Source organism: Corvus hawaiiensis, chromosome 9 (genome assembly GCF_020740725.1).
Source record: "Corvus hawaiiensis isolate bCorHaw1 chromosome 9, bCorHaw1.pri.cur, whole genome shotgun sequence".
In the NCBI taxonomy this organism is placed as follows: domain Eukaryota; kingdom Metazoa; phylum Chordata; class Aves; order Passeriformes; family Corvidae; genus Corvus; species Corvus hawaiiensis.
In genome coordinates, this window is record NC_063221.1 from 4734026 (window position 1) to 4751247 (window position 17222).

Genomic DNA, 17222 nt, shown 5'->3' on the forward strand with positions numbered 1-17222 from the left:
ACTGGAGATCAATCTTAACCTGCAATGACTTTTAAAAGTTTTAAAAAAAAAATCTCTCAGAAGCGATGATCTCTCCAATAGTCAATACACTTGGCTGCAACCAATTCCAACAGGCAAAAAGAAAAAAAAGATCCAGAGGCTCTGAGGAAGACCACTGCACCACTCTGAGAAGCTCAGAAAATTCTCTCTGGATTCAGTGTGACATCTGGAGTCGAGTAAAAACTACTGATGGGGAAAAAAAATCCAAACACTGCTTAACTGGAAAGTACAGTCCTTACTATTGACTCTGCCTGCAGCTTGTCTGGGGAAGGTGCTGGAGGAAGGAAGGAGAATTGTTTCCAGTTGGGTGTTGTCACGCAGTGAGGGACAATTCCTGTCAGCCACATCCTTCAGACCCCACCACCTGCCCAAGGAAGGCAGCACCAGCACTCTGCCCTTTTCCTTTAATCCTCTCATTGCTGTACCAAATCCCTCAGGATCTCCTCCCCTTGTGAAACATCTGAGGCAGTGTGGCTAGCACAGCCATGAAGGTCATCCCTGCTAGTTCTGCACAGGCACTTGATGTCACGTTAGTCCCCAGCTGCCAACACTGCCCATGTTCACTGTCCATGCACAGCATGGTTTATGCTCACTGATATTCTCAGGGTGTTACTGACACATCAGCCACCTTCCAACCCCACTTGACTTCTGTTTCCTTTACTTTGCACCCTCCTCCCCAAAAACTAACCTCTAATTCCTTTTCCATCACCTCTTGGCTCCTCATTTCCCTGCCACCCACCTTGGTTTAGCTCTGCCTAAACATCCTGCAGGGAACTTTTAATCCCTACAGGCAGCACAGATACTCTGTTCATGGCCACTGGCTGGGTGAGACACTTCTGTCCCTTCCCAGAAATAAGAAAGAAAGCATCAGGGTGGGGTGGCCGTGGTACAGGTTGCCCAGAGAAGCTGTGGCTGCCCCTGGATCCCTGGAAGTGTCCAAGGCCAGGCTGGATGGGGCTTGGAGCAAGCTGGGCTAGGGGAAGGTGTCCCTGCCCATGGCAGGGGGTGGCACTGGATGATCTGCAGAACTCCAGCTCAACCTCCTCATGCACCCAATTCCTGACCTAGAAGCTGTCTTTCACTAGCAAGGAAAAAATGTGACTTCTATGGTTACCATTCAATAAGTTATTCAAGTCAGACTCTGACTCTGCTAAGAAAGAATCAGTCATGGACTCAGATCTTTAGGAATGACAAATCCTGTACCTAGACTAAAGCATGGGCCAGAAGATGGTTAACAGCAGGTAGAACCTCTGACAGTAAAACAGGGAACGATTAACAGCCATGAGATGGATCCCAGAACAGCTAAATGATACTGCTGACACCAGTTCAGCTCTATAAATGGGAGCCTTTCAAAATCCCTTCTGTCTTCTTGATCCTCTGACTCCAGAAGCTACTTTAAATTTCCTGTGTTAAAGTTATGGTCTTTGGCCCACAGCATGTGGTTAAACTACCACACATAAAAAAGACTGAGACGCACATTTTGCCAAAATTTCTCCCTCACTAAGTATCAGCTAAAATCTACACTCAAATTCCTTCGAGCAGCTGATACAATTTTCTGCTCATGACAGCACTTAAAGCCTATTTTACACAAAAGCAATGTACTGAGCTCACAATTCCAAACCCAGCATCTCCCAGGGAAGAGAAGGAGCACTGAACTGTCCTGAAGTTTGTTGAACAACTACTTTGTCTTCAGGTAACACCTTTGGGAATTCTTACTCTGAGATCCACTGGGAGAGCAAGCTAGCCCTCAGAAAGGCTGGGAAAAACACCATGGGGGTTTGGTGGACTCAGTACCAAGGCACCTGTTTTAAGAATAACAGTACCAAGGCAGCTTATTCACAGCTGACTTAACTTTCAGACAGGTATCTGGGCAGATCCAGAAATTTCATTTCTGAACAGTCTTTCAGATAATTCCTGACACTTTTAAAAACTGTATTTACAGATTTACAACTTTATCTAAAAACCACTTTGTGTATATTAACAGAATCTGGAGCAGAAAAAATGTGAAGCTGACTATGGTTTTATCTCCTATCACTTTACCTCTCCAGATGGACAAGACCTGGATCACAGTGAAACAGATGTTTTCATCCCATGTTCCCAGCTTCCTAGTACCACTAAACCCCTCAGTTTCTAGTTTCATTGTACCTTCAAACCCTGTTTTCTACAGGACTTCAGAACTAATGTTTTATTGCTTTACAGGACAACAGAAGTGAGGAATCACTTTTCTTACTGAACAGATTTTTATTTTTAGGAAATGAGTCAACTATGCTGGTACCCAGTGACAAACATAAAGACACATATATAAATACATGAGGGGGTCGTGCAACTCGTAGTCTTTGAACTATTCCAGGATTTGTGGAGGTAAAGACAGTGCAGTACTGTACATCACTTAAAATGTTATTTTTTCACTAAGGATTTCACCTCTGTTTCAAGTGTCGTGGTACCCTCCCCTGGATGGGCCAACTGCTCTACCACTGTGATATATTTTAACATGTATTTTACTTTCTATTTCATGCAAGGTTAAGACTCCCACATACACCTTCCAGAACATTCATGGTGCTGGGAGAAAGACAATCCTGTGACACTCACCCCCAAATACATCTCCGTTCTGGTAGTTCTTGCCCTTCTGAGTTTCCTCTTCGTTTTGAACAGTAGACACATGCTTGGCGGAGGCACAGCCCATAGCTTCATTCAGACAGCTCCAGCTGGACCGAACCACAGATCATCTCTAGTGACGTCCACTCATCCTTGCAGAAATAATCCACCTTCCTGCTCAGCTCTCACGTCCCTTTCACCTAAACATGGCCAAAGAGAGAGGAAAACATTCACACAAGGTACCCTCTACGTGAGGAGCTTCAAGGAGATAAAAAGTGAGGTTTGTGAGGAGGACCACAAGGGCACAGACTCCATGGCCTGAGGCTGCTAAAAGCATATTCCATAACATCTGGTACAGGCAGGTCACGATAAAGGTACCTCCACTCTGCCCTGGGACAGAGCACAGCAGTTGAACTCAAAGCCTCTTCCAGCCTGATTCTTTAATCTATGGCTTGAAGAAAGCAACACATAGATCTGTTTCCCACCCAGCCAGCTATTCCCACAGAACGCAGAGGGTTTTGGGAGAGGAGATAAGTAACTGTCAATATCTGCTCCTCCTGCTCCTTTTACCAATCTACCCATCAAGCCAGATTTCTTACAAAGCATTTTACTGATTAAGAGCTGCTAATTCCAAGTGTTCAGACAGAATAACCCTTCTCAATCAATTAAAGATCTTATGTTCCCAGATGTGAAAGGTGATAGCCAGCTGTATTATCTTTTCTCTACATGTTCATTATTCTACTCAATCCATAAAACCTCCACCATTCAAAGAGACAACTATCCCCATTTTAAGATGGAACTCCCTGAATAGTCGAGATGTCACATAAAACAAAAGGGAAACACTGTTCTGCACTGTTTGTTCTGCGCTGGAACAAAAACTACCTCAAAGTTTGGTGAGCTGACCTGGTTTGCTTTTGCACCAGCTAAACTTTTCAGAAGAGAGAAAAGCGAGAAACTCCCCTTTTTGCCAAGTTTTTTAGTTCAGCTATAGCATAAGATCATATACACACATTTCTTAATTCATTACTTCTGAACATGTACTTTTTGCTCCATGCTGACCACAAGAATTTTATGTGTAACACAAGACAAGCACTCTTACCTAGGATAGGGAGAGCTGGAGCAAGATGCTCTTTAAGGTCCCTTCCATCCCAAAGCATTCTAGACACAGCAGTATCCATCCCAGCAGAAATGTATAATCCCAAGGGAAATCGTGAGGTTCCTTTCCCCGAGCACTCAGCACCAGCAGCACACCTGCCCCATGCCCAGGCAGCTCAGTGACACATGAGGACATGGTCTAGAAGTCCTCTGCTTCTGCCTCCAGAGGCATTTCCCTGCCCAGCCCCAAAGCCACGGACATGAGGATGTGGCACCCAGGCTCAGAGTGATTCCGTTTCTGCTACTGCAACCCGTGGCTTTCACCAAGCAAGGGGAAGGACTCTGGATGCAGAACCACCTCTAACTCCTACTCACAGCCAGCTTCCCCCTTCTTTGCACAGAGCAGTGCTTCTCTCCACTTGGCGAGGGCGTTCTAGAACATACAATGTATATCTGCTAATCCCTGTTCGAAGCAGCCACCCCTCCCTGTCACCCCTGTACAGTTTTATGTTCAGTACATCCCCCAACATGCTCTACTCCTTTTTTCCTTCTCCCATACATGCACACCTGAGCCTGAACTTCTCATTGCTCCATTCTTCTCTTCCCCATTAGCTACAGCTAATTATGTAGCCCAAAGCACAGGATTTTATAGGATCATAGAAAAGCTTGGGTTGGGAGGGACTTTAAGCTCATCTCATTGCAACCTCTGCCATGGGCAGGGACACCTTCCACTATCCCAGCTTGCTCCAAGCCCCATCCAACCTGGCCTTGGACACTTCCAGGGATGGGGCAGCCAGTGTTTTGGGAACTTAGACCAGGCATTGATGCTGCTAGTGGAAGGGAGTGAGCACACCCTTCTGGAGCTATTTTTTTAACCCAACATGATCATGTAACTTTTTTCTTTCCCCCACAGGAAAACCTAGATTTTACAGAAAAAGTCAGTATAAAGCCAGGGAAGTTCCTCAGTTTTCACAATTCAGGGAGGGTCACAGCTGACAGGTCATCCTCTCGTGTCCAAGTGGCAGCCTGCACTAAGATCTTCATCTCACTGTTGAGATCTAAACAAGGATCTAAAGGGATTTAAAGCAACAGCCATGCTGTGCTTGGAGACAGGTAAAGACACACAGGGGTGTGGGAGATGGAGGAGAAACAGGAGACTGGGAAAGGGAACTGCTACCTGGGCTGGAAATGAAATGGGGACTTACCTTCCCAGAGGACACAAATTTGGTTAAAGACAAGAGCTTTTAATGGACCAGCTGAAACAAATGAGGGGGAAGACATGACCAACAGAGTCCTTGCTTCAGATTTCAGAGAAAAGCAGGAGCCTCCAGGTAGACAGGGCCTGAAAACACTAACTTCTGAGTTAAAATACAACCATTAGTATTATTCCAGGGAAAAGGGTGTGGCCAACTATGGGAAAAGGAGCAAGGGAAGGCTTGATGTAACCCTGGAAAGGACGCGAAGGTGTTTGGGTGAGACCTAGGTAGGAGGCTGTCCGTGGGGGAATCACTGCCCACCACAGCTCAGCACCTCTGAGCAGCAGAACTGCAAGCACAGAAGTACCTGTTGAATGAATTATGCTCCTGCCTTATTCAATTATTTTTCCTGTTTCTTTTTCTGTCTCTTAGCAGGGACCATTTACAAAAGGGAAAACAGCTGCTTAGTAATAAAACCCAAATGTATTTCACAAAGGAGCAGTGGGTCAGGTTTTGGGAGGAGATTTTTCTGTGAAGCCTTATACAGCCAACGTGCAGCACAACGAATTGCAAAATATTTAATTACTGATTAGTGCCCAGGACAGTGATGGTCCCAGGACCACTGAGGTGCAGGAACAATCAGGAGCAACAAGACACAGAACAGGAATACAGAAGGATAAAGCTCTTTGGGGAAGAAAAGGAAAAAATATCCACAGTCAAATCTCTCCTGTAGCATTTTGGTAGCACATATCAACCTCTAAAAATACGGTCATGTTTGAAAGCACACTCTGATTAAAGGAAACAGATGGGGATACAAGAACTGGAAGTTTCACCTTTTATATTAAAGAACAGCAATCACAGCAGCACCTGAAAAAGCCATACAATTAATAGTTGGGTTATGGAGGCAACTTCTCCTAGTACCAATAAACTGGGCTGAGAAAGCTACTGCACAATGACCTCCAAGGTGAGTCTAACACACATTTCCAGGCATGTTCCTTGGACTGCTGTTAACTTAGTGCTGTGAGACACTTCGACATGGATACCTAAACACAACCCAGGGATGGCAGAGGATTTAATACAAAGACCAGAGTAGGAGAAAAGCAGCATTAATTTTACAGGGGATGAAATTTGAGGTACAGGGCAGCACCATGCGCTCCAGCCTTGGGAAACCTCACCTGCCTGAGGACCGGATCCCTCAGGGATGAGGTTTGGGAATCACTCAGAAGTGAGGTGCTGGTCCTCACTCAGTGGAATGCCTGGCAAAGCTTTGGGGATGTGAAACACAGCACTTGACACAGCAGCAGAACAACACATCCGTTCCTCCTCCCCCACTTCTGCACCAATGTAATTTTTTCCTTTTGTCTTCCACAGCATTTTGGGGGCACACAGATTTTCAGAAGCCAAAAATAAAAAGAAGAAGAAAACCTCAACCATTTGCAGTTCACGTTCACCACCCACCATCACTAATTATCAAGATTTGAGAGGCAATTTGCAGGCTCCAATCTGAAAAATGCTAGTGAGAAAAATCTCTCGGGCAGATCAAACGTGTCTACACCACCCCCAAATGAAATGCAGCAAGTTGAGGATTAACATCTTACATGCGGGTCAGGAGAAGACTAGAGACACTCTCAAATGTTGTACTTTGTCCCTCAGGTTTCTTCTGCGCTAAAAACAGGGGAACTCAACTCTTAGAATAGAAATTACCTTTGGAAACCTTAAGCAATTCCTTTTTTCTTTCTTCTGAGCAATGTCTGTGATGTGTTTTTTCTTTTACCAACTCTTTCAACACTTTGTTAATCCACTCATTATGCCCTCACCTCTCATTTCTCATGGTCAAAGGCTGCATCCTTGACAAAACACATTTTGCTTCCACAAACACTTCATACAAATGGAAGACCTCCAGTGTTTTACAACAAGTGCATGTTAATTCTTCTATTACCACCGGTGTATTTGTTTTCATCTTTATTACATTGAGATAACCAATCTTTCATCATCTTCAGGCTACAAATACAATCTACAATACAAATCTAAAAGTTTCTTCCCGTGTTGACCATACAGGAAATCAGGTTAAAATTTCACAATGCTCAAGAGATCAAAGCAATGAGTTTCATGCAACCATAAAAAAACCCTAAGCTACGAAGAAACACCACACTGGCTTTTCCTATGAAACAACCTGTTCCAGGCAGAACTCAAGGATTTAACTTACTGCTGTTAATTACATTTATTTCCTATAAGAAATAGGCCTGTTTGATCTCCATTTCAATTTTTTTTCCTAAAAAGAAGAAAGCAGAAATGAATTCTGAATTTGTCCTGCACAAGGGCTGCTGGTAGTTAGCACCTGGAACTTCTCCATTGCGACATCCCTCTTTCTCAGCTACCCTCCACCACAAAAGACAGTTTTTTGGGTTTTATTCAACAGCCAAAAGAGACATTTTTAGAGCCAAAAAGATATCACTTTTTGCCTTTGAAGCTCACCAATGGCCTAAAGAGGGAAGGAAAAAATGATTTTAAAAAAAGTGTCATATAAGGTCTCTTTCTCCTCCTTCAAATTATTCAAATTGGCATGAATAGTGCAGTTATATTGAAAATTAACCCGCTGACTTGCTAAATGAGCAGGGCTAAATGAACAGCAGAATGAGAGGTGCAAACACTCTGGAGCAACATCTTCCAGTGACATAAGGGGAAGAAGAAAAGTCAAAGTGAGTGGTGATTTCTGTTCTTTGGGAGCCATGGACAGAACACACTCCCCTCACCCACTGGTACAAACAGCCATAAAATGAAGCATTTTCTACCATTCTATGAATTGTTTGTCCCTGTGATGCACAAGTTCTGTGTTTATTACACACTTCAGCCTCCTACTGGAAAGGAGGCTGTCCCAGAGAGCCAGATGAGCACAGCAGTGACTGCCTGGAAGGGGAAGGAATCAGCTCCATGCTGTAAAACCAGGAGCACAGGGAAACACACCATGGCTTTACACTAAACCAGCACTGACACTGCACCAGCCCAGCTGCCCAGTCCCACGGAGAGCTGCCACATGTCCTCTCCTGGGAAGCTGCGCTCAGCACAAACCCCTTTTCCAAGAGAAAACAGGGATTCTGCAACTAGACAGCTAAAAAAACCCAGCACTACAGAGAAGCTCATCTACCTAGTTTTTCCCAACAGGGAGTGCCTGATTTGAATTAATTCTACTGATTCATATCGTCAGCTTAATACAGGACAGCCTTTGCTCCTCAGCTTAAGCTGAGTCTTAGATTACCTTTTTCATCAGCAATATTAGCTGATTTTCTTTTCTTTTGTTTGCAATCAGCATTTCGCTGATCCAATACATAGGGGTTTGATATATTAAAGCAACAAGTGATTTCCAAATAGAAAAGCTCTCAACAACATGATACTTCCCAGGAGCATCTTCTGCTTCCTCAGATTTTTAAGGAGAAATACCACCAGTAAATCCAAGGAAGATTTCACAAACATCACAGAGTAAAATACAAATATGGAAGGGAATGTGAATGGCATTGCAATCATCCTCTTCATTCATACAGGGTGAAATTAAAGTAAAATCAGTGTGAAAAGCCCAGCAGCACAAGAGATCTCAGTCATACAACTTACCATTTCTGCTGTTTCCAAAGAAAATTACATTCTGAATTTTTTAACTCTTAGATACTTTAAGAGTAGTGATACAAAGATTGCCACCATCATTACAGAATGCATTTCTAATATTTAACAATTTTTTCCCCCTTTCTATGAGAATTAATAGACAAAATATTAAAGATAAATGAGATTTAATTGGCTGGCAACACTGTAGAGTATCTGTTTCTGTTTGCACACAGAGATGGCCTGTTTCAGGTGAGAACTAAAACTTTTCAAACATATTTCATCTGCACCACCTTTTCCAAACCAGTAGCAGTACCAAAGCTTGTCTTTAACATAGAAGCTGGTGCTACTCAACCAGATTTCCAAAGATTCAGGACATTTATCCTCAATACTTTGCAGAAAAAACAAGCACTTTTCATAAAAAATAAGATTATATGACAATGTGCTTCTGCAGCAGAGATTGCTGTGGTTGTTAGGAGGACATGACCGAGAGATGTTCACAGAATCCCAGAATGGTTTGAGTGGGAAGGGACCTTAGAGAGCCCATCCCATCCCACCCCTGCCATGGGCAAGGGACACCTTCCCCTAGCCCAGGTGGCTCCAAGCCCCGTCCAACCTGGCCTTGGACACTTCCAGGGATCCAGGGGCAGCCACAGCTTCTCTGGGCAACCCGTGCCAGGGCCTCGCCACCCTCAGAGGGAGGAATTTCTTCCCAGTATTCCATCTAACATTGCCGTCTGGCAGTTTGAAGCCATTACCCTTGCCCCATACTAAAAAAGACTACAGTCAACACCAGACAATTGAAAACCCACCAGCAACTACCATGAGGGATCTGATTAAAAGCAACAAGACCTTTCCACTGACTTTAGGTGGCTTGAGGTCACTTCCTAAACCTCCAGTTTCAGGGAACAAAGATTGTTTTGTGATTTATGTGAAAATGCAGTGCTGGTTGTGGCAGCCCAGGCTGATGTGAGACACTAAACAGGACTACGGAAAAGTCAGGTTCAATTCCCAGTACATGACTTTCTTGTGTATCTAAGAATAATCTCCAGCACTTATTGTAATGGGAAGGTAGCAAGCACCTGTAAAGTATAAAAAAAGCCAGCAATAAGCTCTCCTATTTAATTTTATTTCTGTCTTCATGGTTTAAGAGCAAGATGTGCTTTACTGAGCAGGACAGAGTAAAAGGCCCTGAGGTAGAGGAACAGTGATTTATACAGTATTTTGTACACATCTAAGCACAGGTCTGAGCATCATCTCCCTTTTGAAGACTCATTCCCGTCTCTGCCTTAATAAAATAGTTTAAAGATGCAACCATTACACCTAAGCAGTACCCACCATCATGTCAAATCAGACTAAAACAAGACCCACTACTTTGGAGGAAAACCTTGAGGGATAATTATCACACTGAAAAAACAGCCTTGTTCTCCTGAATTCCTCTTCTTCCCACCAGGGCTGGGGATGCATCTCCAAATGTCAACACTGACTCTGGCCTGGAGCTGAGCTCTTTTTAGGACTGCCCCTCTCCCAGAAAAAGCAGTGGTTTAACAAGTCTCCCCTAAAAATGTGAAGCACATACTTCTTTATTTTAACAGGAAAAGCATCAGTGGTCTAATACCACCCACTAGTGCAGTAGTGAAGACCTGGAATTTTAAGACTTGAATGTCTGATCTTCATTCTTCATTCTTTCACAACTTAGATTTTTTTCCCAAACTACTTCTTAATCTTTCCTGTGTGCCACCATGAAGGTAGAAATAACCACAGCGAGATGGGTCCTAATGCAATTATCTGTAATTGCATGTTTGCAGGGACTCACCTCCCTTTAGACCCACTGATCTATCTTAACAGCTCTACAACAGAAAGCCCCACAGTGCTGACTAGTTATTCCCTAGAAAATCCTTAAAAATATCCACAAATGAGATTACAGACTCCAGCATGTCCCTCCGTCTCCAGCTCCATCAGTGAATGATGAACACATACACAGCAGCAATTCACCTCTGCTCAAAATCCCAGCACAGAATTACCCCACCTCTCCTCGGGAAACTGCTTTAACTCTGCCTTGAATACACACTCCCCAGTTATGCTGTGAACTTCCAGCTTCCACCCAGAGACCTGTCCTTGTACCCTGGTAAGCTTGGCCAAGCAGCATGTTTGGGCCAAATTCCTGCCCACAGAGGAAGATGGAAGCAGCTGCAACCTGGAGAGGGGGGCTGGATGTCCCTGGATGCCTCTGCATCCCCACAGCACCCACGACCCTCCCCCCACCTTGCTTCCAAGGCATTTTTCATCCAAAGAGCTGCAGCAGGAGCTACTTTATGTGCCACTGAGGATAAACTTAACACAGAATAACTGAGCTATGCAGAAGCCAAGGGGCTGAGATGCAGGGGACCTGCTGCGAATGTGTCAGCAAGGAAACATTTGCTATATGCACATCTGCTGCTGCTGCTGCTGTCCAATTAGGAGATGGAGCAGTTTCAAGGGGCCTCCTTTTTTTGCAGATGAGCTAGAGAAATAAGAAATCTTTCTTCCCTAACCTGATAACACTTAAATGACAAAATAAGAGATGCTGCTCAAAACCACAGGAGGTGACTCATCCAGGCTGCTGAGGAGTGATCCCAGCACAGGCACCCATTCCATGCACGTCTGCCTCCTCCATGGCTGAACCAACAGCTGCAATCTTGCTAAAAATCAGCAGGTAAAATTCAGGATAAGAGCTAACAAAGCAGCTCACTTCACTCTTAGCTCTTCTGAACAACTGCACAGGGTTCAGCATTTCTACTCGGTTTTTCTTTTATGATTTCCTAACTGTAGTCCCATGGAAATGGAACAAGCAGGGATGAAAGGGAAGCACACTGCAATCTGCATTCCCAAAACGACACTGCTGATTGCTCCCTCCTGCTTTGCAAGGTAACTCCTCAACATCAAGGAGGAGAACACAGACAGGATTTTTGGTGCTGAAGGCCACGCTACTGGAATGTTTGTGCTGCTATGGCTTGATCCAAGAGCCCTATGCCATATCCTATCCAATCTCATACCCTATCCCACAGGTTATCCCTGGGAATCCCCAGCTGGGAGGGGGCCTGAGAAAGCAGGCTGTGATCTGAGCAGCAGAGCTTTAGAAACCTCAAGCCCAGAACAGGCATCTGGAAAAACACAGGTGAGAGAGGAACTGGGTTCTTCTCCTGTAAAACCAGTTGTGATCCATTCCCTACTTTGATCCCACCTCCCCATCCAGCACTCACGCAGGGGAGCGTCTGGACATCCCTGATGGAGGCAAAAACATTTCCTTACTCCACTCCTTCAACACAGATTTAGGAGCTTACTCCAGTCCCAGCTTTGGGCAGGGGCTTTTTCCCTTTTTTTTAATTTAAAAAAAAGTCTTAGAACATCATCAGTTACAGTTCCATGCTGAGATGTTGAATGCATACATCCATAACCAAGCCTAGATATTCACAAAATAAGATCTAAACCATGTTTCAGCCTATGATATAAATAAATGAGCAGCAGACTAGCCAAAACCAATTGCAATATTTTCAGTTCATGTTAACACAGTCGTAACTCAAACACAACCAGCCAGGGCAGAGCTGGATCAGTGGCACAGGAGTAGCGAGGGCTGCAGATCTCTCCTCCCACTGATGACAATGAGCAGCCAAGTCAGCAACAGACCTCACTAGGATTTAAAACACAGAAACCAGGTTCTGTCTTCTTTCAGCTACCTACATCTTATTCTAGCTGGTAGCATCCTGTCTCTGTATTCTGACTTAAGGTTACGTTTCCCAAAAGTGACCCCAATAATTTTCTGTGTATAGGGAGCTGGGTCCTATTCTACATTTCATAGACCTGTACAGTGCTCTTCAGCTTTGAGCCACAGTTTAGGGACCTGTTTAAACTCAAAAACCACCATTTAAAACCGATTGTGTATAAAGCACAACTTTCTGTTTCATGGTGTAAACTTTTCCTGGATACCACTTGAATTTATTTAAACCAAATAGCATGCAGAATAGTGGTAATGAAGCAATTTTTGGTACATAAAGAGGTTTAAGAGAGAGCATTTATACCTCACCCAGAAATCCCAGCTCAGCAAAACCTCTGCAGACCTGAAGCAAAGGGACACAGCATCCTTTTGGAAAGGCCTGTTAGATACTGGGTTAAATATTGGGTTAGATTCAGCCCCAGTGCATGCAAACACCAAGCCAGTGCTTCCTGCATGCACAGCATGGACGCAGGGACTGCTGAAAGCATTAAATAATACAAGTTATCCTCACAAAGAGTGTGTGTGCCTGCACATCTCTGCAGGAACAGCAGAGGGTATAAACTAATCTGTGCTGTTCACCACCAAAAACTGAAACTGGAGCTGACCTGGCAACCAGGAACCACCCAAAACTATTTTAAGTCCTGCTTCCAACTCCCTTTAGGCAGCACACAGAATGTAACCCATCGAAGAAGGTCACACATCAGTCCAGCTGTGGGACTGGGAAGCTTCTGGATGCAGGGAGGTGAACTGCTGGCTCATGGTCCTGCAGTTGTGAAAGGTGTATCACTGAGCAGGGGCAGGCTGGAGGAAATAATCCTGAAAGCACAGGGCAAATGGAGCGTTCTCCCATGCCCTCCCACCGCTGCCCAGCCACGCTGCTGAGCCCACACTGGCATTTTTCTGCCAAAGCAACACGTGAATAGAAGGGGGGAAAAAGCCCAGTTGAAAACAGCCTCACAGCAGTCAAAGCAAGGAGAAAAGCCATACAGACAGGGAAAAAATACACATTCTGCTCAGCTGTAGGAGCAGAGAAAAAATGTATTATAAATAATTGAAAAGGCTTCCAAAGACCATTGAGTACAATCAGTAGGAATTGAAATGTAATAGGATTTTATTTAAGAATTGTACTGTCAGAACAATACAAATGGCTACAGGATCATAATTCATATGGATTTAAACCCAGGTCAAAATAGGCCAGAGCAGACATCCAAACACGCTAAAGCTCTGCAGATGCTCGTGCAGTTTTCTCATGAAGAGAGAACTGATGGGGAGAAGAGTTAATGCAACACTGTTCAATTTGTGAGAGTGGGACAAAATAATACAAGGCCCCTGAAGAAATTAGAAATACAGATTGCAAAGACTGAGACGACTTCAAAAAGCAAGGAGGACGTGAGTGCACAGTCTGTTTGGCTGGCCTTGAGGAAGGACTGAGCAGGGACTGGCTCCAAGAGTATAAATTCATCACCCAGGCTGGCCCACACTGGGACCCTCACTCACACCTGAGGGCAGAGGACAACATCCACAGGCAAGTGAAAATTTCACCCACCATACCGTTTTCATCATCTTGAGGACAACACTGTCTCATAAGTATTTTCCAAGGTCTTCCACTGTACTCCAAGCAGAACTCCTTTCTCATGGGGACCAACTGAACTGACCCTCTAGGAGTTATTTTGAGTCCTTCTCCTTCTGCCCACAAGGATTCTCCTTACAAATGTTCAAATACTGCTCCTTTTCCAATTCAGTGTCCACACATCAGGGCCTTAGTTATTATATAGTGTCACTAGGTAAGGGGCCAAGGAACAACATGTACCTCTATGAACTACCCACACAGCCACAAAGAATCGCTAACGCCATCTCAACAGCCTTCAAACTTTACGTACTTTGGCCTGCTGGTAATTTGGGCAGAAACTACATGAAAACCATCGCATTTCAAAGGTGTTTATACTCAAGTGTCCAAGGCCAGGCTGGATGGGCTTCTGAGCAACCTGGTCTAGTGGAAGGTGTCCCTGCCCATGGCAGGGCGTGGAATGAAATGAGCTTTAAGGTCCCTTCCAACACAAACCATTCTGGGATTCACTGATTCAACAGCACAGCATCAATTTGGGGTTTTTGATAGCCTCTCTAAAAGGTTGTCAAGGTTTTATGACCTCCCCAGGCACTCGTCTCAAAAGACTTTTTAACCCTGGCACATTTATTACTTTGGGAAGTGATACAGTGTTGCTTAAATTCCATTTATATCTTTGTTCCTTCTTTTGTTTTGTTGTTATTTCCCTCCTTGAGTCCAGCAAGGACTAACTGCAGTAACTCGAGGTCTCCATGTCCAGCTCTGCCAGCCCAGCAGGACCATTCCACCGCCCAGGGTCTGTGATTCCCTGTGACAGAGATGCTTGGACACAGCTGCATCCCATATTAAAAGGCAGCCCCAGCAGCTGGAACTGTCAAGCTCACAGGCCCCTTCACTCCCACGTTCAGCTTTCTGCACATGAAAATCACAGCTGCTTTCCTGAGAGTCAATTGTGCAGTACCTTTATAGGCTTCCTCTCCCCCTTTAAGGATCAAGTGTGAGGAGGATTTCTTTTTAAAATTAGAAAAAGAAATAAGTTTATGAAGGCTAAACCAGGCTGGCTCTCTTAGATACACTTTTATTCTGTTAGGAAAGCAATACTGAGACTAAATTCAAAAAACATTGAATTAGATATTAAAAAGAAGAAGAAGGGGGGGAAAAAGGAAAAGGGGAGAACCAATTGTGCAATGTGATTGCACCACACAAACCCAGCTTTGAAACAGTGCAGCTACAGGGCCCCAGGTATAAACCAGTGCTGTGCAAGGTCCTGCAGACTGTGCACCTCCCTCCCAAACCCATGCCTGCGATGGTCACAGCTGCGCACGGAGCCCATAGCTGGAAGCTGATTCAATGTTATTTGTAAGAAAAACCATTTAATTGAGCCCAGTTTCCTAGAACAGCATTTAACTCAAAACAACACAACTGTAAATGCTGGTGTCATTTATAGCACCTGTAAATCATCCACTGCCAGACAACTGATAAACGCAGGCTCAGGAAAATCAGCATCCAGAGCAATATGCACCAAAACGCCATAAATCCTTCAGTCACGATTACTGTATTTTTCCATCCCCGTATTACATGCAAATTCTGTGCAACTGAATTACAATACTGTAGCTGAGCACTTGCCAATTATACTTTAAACGGACTATTTAAAGGTGCCTTTATCCCACTGCAAAAAACATCCTCAGGACAGAAACAGCAGAGAAGCATCCACCCCAGAAATTATCTTCTCTCTTCACTTTGTTTCTCTTCAGTTGCATTTTTTATAATTAACAATTACATGACGGAGAGCCACTATTTTCTCATCTACAGTGAATCATTTAATACATATGTCAGCGCTCATAAAAAACCCTTACTGCATCCAGGTGAAGCTGACAACCTCAAAACTCCAAAGGCTAAATCCAGAACATCAATGTGAGAGCTTGAAGTTAATAAATAGCAAGGACAGAAACACTGTGTCTGGTTCACCAAGAGCGACCAGTTTCTGTTCAAGGCCAGGCTGGACAGGGTTTGGAGCAACCTGGGCCAGTGGAAGATGTCCCTCCCACGGCAGGGGGTGGAATGAGATGGGGTCCCTCCCAACCCAAACCATTCCAGGATTCTATTACAGGTTTTAAAAGATGCTGAAATAAAAACTAAAGATCTTATGTTTTCCTTATTTTTTTTTTCCTCACTTGCCCTTGGCTAAAAGGGAAGCAAAATCTAAGCGCTCAGGTTTACCAAAAACGCTGTTAAGTTTAAAACCAAAAAGAAAAAAAACTCAGGACATTCTGCCTGGAAATCATTTTACTTTCCTTTCTGATAGGCAGCTTTGTGTAATGCAACACCCCCTCATCTCCTTACTTTGCTGTGTGGTAACACCCGAGTCCTTCCTATTTATGACACCACCATCACCACCCCAGAAGGGCTTTTTCAACACAGCCAGACCCAGTGCTTGGCTTAGGAACTCACATGGAATCCAAGCAGCACAAGAAGCAGTTTTGATAAGGAATTAGGTGAAGTCAGCTTTGTGTTGCACCAATACCATCCCGCCTCCTAGCAGTGAGATTATGTGAAGTAGTGACTGCTTATTGGAATGGAAGAGACCCTCTAAAGTCCACCAAAACACCAGGGAAGGAGAGAAATGCCATGGAAAGAAGGGAAGAAGTTGCCTAGCAACTCTTATTCTGATGGCCAGTTGGGGGAAAGAAGTTGAAAGGATAAAGGTTAAAAGAATTAAACATAGAACCTTTGTATTCTCCAAGGTCCTCAGCTGACCTGAGTCACATTACCCGGATGGTTTTTGATGGGCTAAGTCAGCCTGTGCCAGCTACGGATGCAGGACAAAATTAAGAGGAATGAGCAGCTACCCAATGAAGAAATAAAGCAGCAGCAACCTTGGGAAGGTAGCCTTGATCACCTTCAGGATCTACACAAAGCAGCCACTTGGATTTCCATACCCAAATGCCAACAACTTCCCCCCAAGCAGCCCAAAAAATGAGTTTCTGAGGAAGCACCAGGGATCAAACTTTAAATACATCCAAGATGTCAAACCAGGACCAGCAATCCCTGGGGCGTTTGGCAGCCAGCACCAGCTGGAACGGAGGCTGTAACCCCAACAGCCCAGCTACTCCTCTCTTTTTAGGCAGTAAGATCTTGTACAGGCCTCTGAACTCAAAGAGCCAATGGTAACATTAAGTTAAAATGTGACAGGAGGAATGGTGTGGGTGCTCACAGATCCCACGGCTTAAAGCTGGGCTTTCCAGCAGGTTCAGCCTGGGCAACACACAGATCCCCCCAGCTGAGATCCAATAAAACAAGGGACTTACTTGATGCAAATGAGTGTTTCTGTAGGTACAGTGGCTTAAAAATAAAAGTATTGATTTTTGCTATTATTTGACACAGAAGA

At 44.3% G+C, this 17222-nt stretch overlaps 1 protein-coding gene across 1 annotated transcript in view; it reads right to left on the reverse strand.

The window, feature by feature from the left end:
* The window catches only part of C9H1orf21 (chromosome 9 C1orf21 homolog), a 108396-nt gene that overhangs the window by 61109 nt on the left and 30065 nt on the right, over nucleotides 1-17222 (reverse strand). Inside the window, exon 2 of the mRNA XM_048313187.1 lies at nucleotides 2629-2834. Within this exon, the coding sequence (XP_048169144.1) occupies nucleotides 2629-2722 (94 nt within the window). The 5' untranslated portion in view covers nucleotides 2723-2834. The remainder of the gene's footprint in view (nucleotides 1-2628; nucleotides 2835-17222) is intronic.